The 9,934-nt window shown below is 45.3% G+C and overlaps 1 protein-coding gene and 1 long non-coding RNA gene across 3 annotated transcripts in view; one reads left to right on the top strand and one right to left on the bottom strand.

The window, feature by feature from the left end:
- Window positions 1-209: 209 nt before the first annotated feature.
- Window positions 210-4,672, bottom strand: LOC115609294. Its single transcript, XR_003991802.1, has 4 exons — window positions 4,283-4,672; window positions 775-969; window positions 558-620; window positions 210-423 (listed from the first exon to the last, which is right to left on the bottom strand). It is a non-coding gene; the product is annotated as an uncharacterized LOC115609294 (long non-coding RNA).
- Window positions 4,202-9,934, top strand: part of LOC115609293 (protein LYRIC-like) — a 29,775-nt gene continuing 24,042 nt past the window's right edge. Inside the window, exon 1 of one of the 2 annotated variants that reach the window (XM_030489293.1) lies at window positions 4,202-4,689. In XM_030489293.1, the coding sequence (XP_030345153.1) occupies window positions 4,408-4,689 (282 nt within the window). In that variant the 5' untranslated portion in view covers window positions 4,202-4,407. The remainder of the gene's footprint in view (window positions 4,690-9,934) is intronic. The other variant, XM_030489292.1, reaches the window with a different exon arrangement.

Below are 9,934 nucleotides of genomic sequence, written 5' to 3'. Positions count from 1 at the left end.
CAACTTTATTATCCAGCAACTTCAGTTTTGCCTCCAACTTTTTCTATGTACCCTTTGAACTGACATTGTTGCATTAATGCCTGCTATGGCTTTGTCTACCATGCATGTCATTGCTACATCCTGTTAAAAGCAGTTGCAGCCATGCTTAGCGCTGGCTTCCTCCTTCCTTTTGAAGCAGTTTTCTTTGACTGGTCTTAATTAACGCATAAGCTGGGAAAGTGCCTTCTTTCCTCCTTTCAAGATGTTTTTGTTTCTTTGTTTAATTTCACATCTTTGGCTGAATAGATGTTTCCAGTATGTTCTTTATGAAAATGAAAGGGAAATTGAAGATTGCACAACTTTTTATTAGTGAAAGAAACCCAGGCCATGGTTCTTCTTTGACTGCATTACCATTGCGTGCTTATTTGACTCCATTTCTTCTCCCTATTCAGGAAAGCCAAGTAACATGATTAAAGTCCTTTTCCAACTCAAAGACTTTGACAGCAAACAAAGATGGATCACTTACCAGCCAAATGAATCATGTACAGGAAGCCAAGGCAAGTGTTAAACATACTTACTAGGGGAATCAGTTAAGAATGGAACGCTGAAGATCTGCAATTCATTAACACCAATTCCATGTACTGAAACAAGAGATTGAAAAGCTATTAGATAATTAGTAAAAATCTATAAAGCTGCATTCCTCAAATCAGCCACAGATGCCGAAAGGAAATGCCGGACTGCCAGGCCAGATATCAACTTGTCAAGGAATTAATCATCTTGTTTAATGGCAAATACCTGGCCACGTGGGCAGCCGTGCAAAGAACTGAATAGCCTGAACAGACGGAAAACTCCTCTCTCATTACTGGTTACTGTCATGCTTTGCCAGGCGTGCAGCTAGCATGCTCCTCAGTTTCCTCAACGATGGGCAAAGCAAGCTCAGTAGTTTATCAGCTTCACATGTGTCCATGGAAAGTCACTAGTGCACAAGGGCTTCAGACAGGAGGAAAAATGGGAAAGGTTTGTGAATTACACAAATATGTTACGAATACCTCTCCTGTACATCAGCAGATGAACCTTGGGATTTGGGGCAAATGTCCCTTCAAGCCTGTAAATAACTAAGCCACAGGCTGTGAGATCATCTCAGCCTGTAAATTAGCTTCATTACAGCAGAGCAAGAGGGTCGCAGCCAGAAGCAGGGCCCCATGGCAGGACCACTGCCCAGGGAACACATCCTGGCTCTACATTTCATTACCCATGAATGCCTGAAATGGAGACCTGCGCTTTGATCTCTGCCACATCTGAACATCCTCCCGTCCGCATCTGCATAGTACTCGCCTCCAACGGAGGGCTCAGAAACCAGCTACTGAAAGAAAAGCCACTCCGTGTCACTTAAACCAATGCAAAACCCCATTGTTTTCCATGTATTTACCCGAAATTCCCATAGTCTCAGAGAGCAGAGGACAAAGCCTTGTAATGTTATGAGCAGGGTCTGTTCTGAACAATGTGGTAAGTGCCAATTGCTCCTAGCAGGGAAGACACAGCTCATTCTCTCCCCTTACTTGAAGCTGTCTGAGCGGCTGATAGAAACAAAGCTCACCTGCCTTGTTTCGGCTACAGTTTTCTGAATTTCCAGTTGAGGGAAGATGATTAAGGACTACTAAATACTGCCAAGAGGTCTTCTCGCTGCCCCTCAAAAGGTGCTTTTGCTGAGGCAGTTTAAAAGCTTCCTCTTTACATCCCTGACTTGTTTGAAATCACTGTTTTTTTCTATCACATCTGCTGCTGTTGATTAAACACAAGCAGTGTCAGTGTAAGGTACTTCTCTTAGCTTCCACTGGTGACTCCTTAAGTCTACCGCTAACACATCAGGTCAAGAACTTACAATTTCTGTGAAATGCTATTAAAACAATTATTTTGTTCCCTACTTCTTTTTCCAGAAAATTTCAATTTTTCACAATTCAATACAAAATTGAAATAAAAGTTTATGCTTTAATTGCAGCTAGAAAACTCTGGTTTGCTTCTACCACGAAAACAACCCAAAATGAGATCTTTGCCTCTTTTTTAAAAAATCGTGATCTGTTTTTGTCAAAATCAAACTGTTTTCATGAAACATTTAAACATTAATAAGACTGGATCTTGATCTAGAACAAATAGATGGTTCCAATTCCTGGTTATTGGACTTTCTTCCTGAGTCCAAATGGAGAACAACTCCCATCAGACATCTGCAGTAAGTTTGTGTCACACATAAATAGAAAAATATCTTCTCAGGCTTGCAATAAAATTTCAGGCTTTCCATATAACATGTCATCATGAAAATTTGTGCTATTTTCATAGAGCAATAGTGTAAGGGGTATGCTGTTAAATAAACCTATATTAATACTAGAAAAAAGTCTAATATGGTAATGCTTTTCTTCAAAAATAAATGCCATTACAGGCCATCTACAGTAATTGCCTTTATTTTGTGGAGGGGAAAAAAAAACAAAAACAGAAAAGAATGGTGCAAAGCAGTGATCTCATAGTCAATTAAGCAACACTGACTGCTGAAATGTCTTTCAGCTTATGTTTCCCTGGGAAAAAGAAAAGCAAACTAATTTAGATGAGCTGAAAGTAGTGATATTTATTTACGATCCAAGGTACAGATTGCTTGCTTTTTAACAGCTCAGAGATGTATCTGCATTTTATGAGCCGAAAAAGCAAGACAGGGGAAAAAACAACTATCAAATTGTTATAAAACTAATCACACAACTGCCATTTTTTAACTTCAGGGGAAGCCCCTGTCTCTGATATTTGCACATAACTACCTAGGTACCAGCTTAGGGCTCCAGATAGGTACAAGATAGGCATAGTCTCATAAGAAATCAGTATCAGAGCTAGGCACAGAAACGCTGAAATTTCTGAGGTTTCAGACCACAGGATTAGTCAGTGCTGAAGTTTAGAAGATAGGCAGGATGAGATAGACAGAAAACAGATAATTTGTGAGATCCATGTTTAAATGGAAGCTTCCCACCCCAACAACGGCATTCAAAGTACCACCGTACTCCCCTAGCCCTCTCCCGAGTATTAAGGACTTCTTCCTCCTCAAAACCTTCTTCTCCCCATAAAGCCAATCAGCACATCATTTTATTAATGATCCTCCTGTATTTGGTCTGGAAATTTCTCAAGTGCTATCACACCTTATGGTGCTTTCAAAACCTAGACTTGTTCAGGATGAATTGGAATTAAGCCCAGGAAACTGGAATGATAAATCTTTCATCCCGGAAGAGGTGGTAATCTTAATGGAAGGATGGATAATGAGCCTTCCCAATTGCTGTCTCTGGCAAGGGCATGTGTTTGGATTTGAGCTCCAGTGTCTGGATCCATGCTTGGGAGAAGAGCGGTCCCCACTGGGTATGAAATAAAGCCAAGATAGACAAAGGCCATTTCCTTACCAATCCCTTTGCACTGGGTTTACTACAAACATGTAGGCTTATGCTTTTTATGCACAGTTTTATCCTTTTTATGCTGTTCTGTTTAAATAAGGTTTACTTACTATATTTGTAGTAATGCCCTGCTTACACCTGAGTTTGTGCCAGGTGTGAGGCATGACCACATTGAGAGACAATTCTGCAAGAGGGGCTCCTTCCTTCCCTTCACTGCTATTCACTGCTTTATATCTCGGAGGTCATCCCTCTAGATTGGCCAAGATGAAATACAACTTGTCATTTTACAAGAAGCTCTGTGACTCTGAAAAAAGGCTTTGTGAGAGCATCACCTGCATTTATTCATCAGGTGGGTGGAGAAATTTACCATCCAGCAAAGCAGAGAGGTTTGTGGTTTGAGGCACTCTGCCTAGCGCTCTGCTAGCGGTGATGAACTGTTATTTCTCCGAGGATCAGCGCTAGATGAGAACGCATCACACACTGCATTACATCGGCAGTTCTTGTAATCATCACAGGGATGTTGCTCGATGATGGCACGTTTGTAACGGCGCCTAAGATGTACATTCCTAAAAACATCAGTCTAGACGGGTGAATTTTGCGAAAACGCATCACTCGTGACCACCACCCCCGTGTATCCCGACCCTCGGGACCTGCTCTCAAATAAACGCTGATGCCCGCGGCTCCGCGGCTTTGAACCGCATCGCCTTCGCGATTGCTTCTCCGCGTTCACTCGCCCATAGCAGCTATTCATCCCGAGCGCTCGCCCCCTCCTCCACTCCCCCCGGGCTCCGTCCCCCCCCCTCCCGCACCGCGCAACCGCCCTCACGGCCAAATCCTTTGCATAGAGACTCCCGTGAGCACAGCCGTGTCCGCGCCCCCCGTACCCCTCCTTCCGCTGCCGCCCGCCGAGACCAGCGCGGCTCCGGCACCAACTTTCCGTGCGCGGCGGAGCGGAGCGCAGCATCCATCCCCCCTCCCCAGCCCGGGGAGGGGCGGCCCGGGGTCGGCCATGCTGGGCCCGGCGGTGCGGCTGGCGCTGGGCGCGGGGGAGCTGGGGCTGGCGGCCCGGCTGCCGGCCCTGCTCTGGCCCGCGGTGGTGCTGGGGGCGGCGGCGGCCGCGCTCATCGTCCTGCGGGGGCTGCGACGGGGCCGGGCCGCGACGGGGCCCCGCCGCCTCCGCCGGGACAACGGGGGGGCGCGGGGGGAGGAGGATGAGGACGAGGATGGCTCCCGCCGGGCGGCCGGGGCGCTGCCGGCGCGGCAGCCGGAGGAACAAAGGCGCACGGCGCAGGTAAGGGTGGCGGGGGAGCTGCCGGCCCGGCACGGGGGTGTCCCCAGGACGAGCATCCTTCCCTCTCTCCTCCCCAGCACCTTCTCCTCCTGCCTGCCCTGCCCTCAGCAGCACCGCCGGGCCGCCCGGGGTGCGCCCCCTGCTGCCAGTGGCTACAGCCATCCCATCCCATCCCATTCGCACGCCCAGGCAGCCGGACCTGCCTAGAGATGCAGACTCCCAAACCTCTTCGCGTGGTTTAGGGGTTAGAGGGCTCAGCTTTCCTCTCCGAGCCCTGTGGTGGCATCAAGGGTACAGTGTCAAGCAGCAGGTTGCTGGAGCACCTGGCCTGGGATTGCTGGAATTGGTTTTCCTTCCACCACTTTGTCTAGCACAGTAACTCCATATGAGCTTGATCCTCTCTGCAGGGAATTAAGAAAACTCTGGTTAATGTCTGTCATGTTAAGGAGGATGAGAGTATAGTATCTTTGTTATGGTGTTAATACAATGTGCTAATAATGTGTATTTACTCTGAATCAAAGCTTTGTTATTATTGCATTAATGTGAGCTAGTAGCTGTGAGCTGATGAGCCTGGCCGCCTTGTTGAATCTATGTTGGAGAGTTTGATGTGATGCACAGCAATGGAGTTCCCATATGACATTGTCATGACTGTGTCACTTTGACTTGCTGTAAGCTGTGCGTAGTGGCAAATCTCAGCGTACAAAACAATTTCACCAAGGTATTGCAATATGGAAACAGGAGAACATACTGAACATAAGTATGTACTTAATACATCAAGCATTTCTGAACATTTTTATCTGCTACTAGTATCTCCCAGGTCTCACTTCTGAGAAAGACAAACATAATGAATTTGTAGGTGGGCTATAAAATAAGTGGGTTTGTTTTTCATGAACACAAATGTATCAGGCTTTCCATCCTGACACTAGTTTTCAGGGGTTTATTATTTTGTCATGAAAGTTTTGACTTTTAGTTGACTTATATTTTAATAAGCTATTCCATTTTAGGGCATTTTGTCTTTCATCAGTGAGAGCAGATCTTGACCTGACAGCATAGGTATCCCTGAATTAGTAAAGAACAATTAAATCAAACAGCAATCCAAACAGAACCGCCCATGCCAAGGGATAAAGAGGGATTTCAGTAACAATCTTTTATCTTTATAATCATCAATACTAGATGACTTGACTTGGCTACAGAATGAGTTAAACTGTTGCAGAGCCACTAGTCATTGGAGGCAGTGCAGGACAGAAAGGGGTGGACACCCCCGCTGCTGTCAGAGACAGGCCTGGTGCTGTAACGGTGGCAGGGTTATTAGTTCAAGCTGAAGACATTGATTTGAACAGATATTTCCTGGTCAGAGATGCTGTACCTCACAGGCCTGAATAACAGAAGCCAAAGAAAAGGAGGAAGAGAGAAAACGGAGGGATAAATTTGTTTACAGTCATCTGCAGCTTCTATCAATATTGCTTTTCATGGCACTGAGTGATTCCTATTCTTTAGGGGCCGCATTTACACAGAGTAGCATCATCCTCCATATGAGACCCACTGATTATTTTGTAAATGCAGAGGAGGCAAAATAATGGTCCTAAGGAGGTAGAGAATGAGAAAACGATGATCAAGAAAAATAACTTAAAAGATCCTAACAAAAGATAACCTGGGGAAAACATCTTACATGCTGAAATGAAAAAATCAGGCTTGTCCTCCCATGGCAGTACCCTGCCCTTTCTCTTTTCTATTTGTCTCTTTTGTTTTCTTTTCCCTACCCCCCTTCTCCACTGCTCCTTGTCATTTCCCATCATGTTATCTCTGTCTTTGGAACATCATATCCTTGAGGCAAAAACTTTATCTCCTTACGTAAGTGTAAAATGATGCATGCTACTTTGGCACTTAGCTGATGCAAGGATGCCAGAACAGCAGAACACCTTTAATATGCCAAAATTTGCATATGAAAATCTCTACCAAGGCAGCATCAGGGATATTACTAGTAACAAAGTCTTACATCCGTAGACATAGCCAATGCCATAAGCTGGTCTATGCAGGTATTACTGGATGGGAGCCCCTCTTTGCTGCCTCCTGAGGTATGAAGCCAAGAGACGAATCGCCTCCAGTGCTCAGGTGTGTTGATACATCCCAGCAGCCAAACATCTGCATATCCTGGAGTGGTGGAAAAGTCAAGATCTTAATTAAGAGAAACCAGGCAGTTAATTATTTTTTCAGTTTGGGAATGCATGTGTGCCGGTGATTCCCAGCCACTGCCCCATGGGTGGGCTGTGAGACTCCAGGGAATCTGCTCTTACAGGGCTGCAGCTCCCCAGATGTAGCACTGATCTCGTTTCCTCTGCCTCCCACTATCCCCCATAGCTGTGGGCAGCCAGTGCCTGCCCAGGGTGCCTTCACTGGAGGGTGCAGTTGCCCTCAGCTCTCAGGGGCTCCTTCCCAGCCTGAAGCTCCTTCACAGCCCAGCCCTGCCAGCCACCTCCATCCCAACCCTGCCCACATCCAGGTCACTAAATGCAGCGGTGCACAACTATGTCAGTCTCTCCCAGTGCCAATGCTGCCAGTAGGCAGCTTTCGAGCTTTTAATCTCACTACGTGTTAACTTTGCATGTAGCAGAGTAACAGGATGGAGTGATTACTTATCTCAGAGCAGGCTTTAAGACCCAGTCTGAATTGCTTTCACAGCCCATGTCAAAGAAGTCTGTTGAACGAACTTTGGATGCACACAATCATACAAGCACATTTTGAATGTGATCTTGTCATGCATCACACATAACAAGTTACATTTTGCCTGTTGTCACACACACAAAATCTCTAGAAATTATGCTGGAGGGTGTTTAGTCTTTTTCAGGATAACCTTTTCCCTAATAAAGAATCTTTTAGGAAATTGCTAACAAGAGTTGCTGGAAGCCAACAGATGTGAACACGATTGCTGTTGAGTTTTGGGATTTATGTTTATTCAAAATTTTGGGGTTGTTCTGGAAATTGGTCAGTTCCAAACGAGGTTTTTGCACAAATGCTGGGATATCACCTTCCTTAGGCAGCTTATAAAAACCTGTATTATCTGCTGCATCCCAAAAGAAAGGTTTCTGCTTTTCAGAAATGTCTTTATAAACTGGAGATACTTTTTGCCTCTTGCAGGGATTGCTTAACAGGCCCAGAACTGTGCAGACATATGCAAACAAACCTTTTTGCCTGCCCTTTCATGTTACACAGTATTCTTCATGCCAGTGCAACACAGTTGCATAATTATTTTCATACAGCTCTCCTGGATGAGAATTGATTTTGTAGGTATCCTGGAAGGTGTTGGAGTTGGGTAATTGCCTCCTATAAAATGGAGCCTTGATCCCTTGTTGTAATGCTGCTCTAATTAATTAGAATACCAAAATCCCAGGAAACTGATTTCTTCATCCCTCCTTGCAAGACTGGTTTTAATCTGCTCACACTGTGGAATCTCTTCTGTCTTTCCCCAGATGTCTCATCAGATGATAAGAGCAGCTGAGCTGAGGCAGGTACTGTTGGCTCTCCATTTTTATGGCTGTTGTACATGGCCTCTTGTGTATCCTGGGCAGGCTGGCCAGCAGGAGGATGTGTAACGTAGGCAGCAGCATCTTAGGGCTGCTTTTCTAATTTTCTCTTGGAATTGTCTTTGAATATGAATGGCTTCAACTGCAGTTCTGGCTCCTGCTTCTTGCCATCAGCCTATATGTGTTACCTGTTAGTGCTCAGGGGCTTCCTACAGGCAACTTCATCCCTGGGAATATGTGCAGAGGAGCAGGTTTTCTGTGCTGATGGCCCAGATCTTTTTCCACAAAGTTCTTGGAGCATGCATTTGATGGGAGCAGCACCTCTTTCCTCCACCAGGCACCTTAAACAAAGGGCAAAAACTAATGTATTTCCAGTGTGTATTTCCCATATAACTGTGTCTATTCATTGCATGTGTTTCTCATGTAATTTTCTATTTGAACAGACTCTTCTTTCCTACTGATATTTAGACATTTATCTGAACTGATTTTGTCAGGGAACTTTGTATTAATGTATATAAATAATAGCTATTAATAATAGGATGATTAATATTTACAATATTGAGCACAAACCAAGATCCTGCTCTCTTTTCCCTCCCCTTTGGAGGTACCCGTGTGTAGTGTTGTGAGCAAGCATGGCCCAAAGATGTTCTTTTATGTTCTTCTGCCGTGCATGAAGAGCCTCTCGGTTTCCTTTGCTAACCAACCCAATATGTTTTTGTGGTTTCCCATTGTCACCTTAGCAGAAATTGCCACTGTGTTATCCTTTCTCCACCTATTAGGACTAAATGAGGAATTTTCATAGAATCACAGAAAGGTTTGGGTTGGAAAGGACCTTAAAGATCATCTAGTTCCAAGCCCCCTGTCACAGGCAAGGACATCTTGCACTAGACCAGGTTGCTCAAAGCCCCATCCAAGGTGGCCTTGAACACTGCCAGGGATGGGGCAGCCACAGCTTCTCTGGGCAACCTGTGCCAGTGTCTCACCACCCTCATAGTGAAGAATTTTTTCCTAATATCTAATTTAAATCTCCCCTCTTTCAGCTTAAAGCCATTCCCCTTCGTTGTGTCACTGCATACCCTTGTAAAAAGTCCCTCTCCAGACTTTCTTTGAAGCTGTGCCTTCCTGTCTCTCTGGTGGACTCTTGCTCTGCCTAAACCCCATCTTGCCTCCTCTGACAAATGCAGGCTTGTCCTTTCCTATTCACCTGGATTGCACTGGTTTAGGAAGTAAGTCTCACAAGCTGATAAGTCCATCGTCGGCACAGGACCATGTGGCAAAGCCAGACTGGCCAGGATGTCTGCTTCCATTTATGACAATCTGATTCAGAATTAATGCAACTCAGTGCTGCTTTATTTCCCAACATGTTTGTCATGCAGATTGTTCATTGTCTGCTGATGGAGCAATACAAGCTGTTGGCTGGCCGCAGCAGTCCTCTGGTTTGCCTACCTTGTGGCTGAGCCTTTGCGTCTGTGTGCAGGAGAGAAAAGCCCATTTTCAGAGCGCAAACACCAGACTGCAAGTGGTATTGCAAATATCCAACTCATCCCTAGTGTAGACTAAAAAGACCAACTTCTCCAGAGGATGATGAGAGAGGGGAAAACTTCCTGCTAAGTCTTCAGCTTGTTGAAGGTCTGCTGAGAAAGCTGAAGAGTATAGTGTTATCTTGTTCAGTAGCAACACGGCATGTTTCAGGGAGGTTATTTAGTACTCTGCTTAAAGGTTCT

This window comes from Strigops habroptila, chromosome 6, assembly GCF_004027225.2.
Source record: "Strigops habroptila isolate Jane chromosome 6, bStrHab1.2.pri, whole genome shotgun sequence".
Taxonomy (NCBI): domain Eukaryota; kingdom Metazoa; phylum Chordata; class Aves; order Psittaciformes; family Psittacidae; genus Strigops; species Strigops habroptila.
This window is presented reverse-complemented; position numbering and strand designations above follow the sequence as displayed.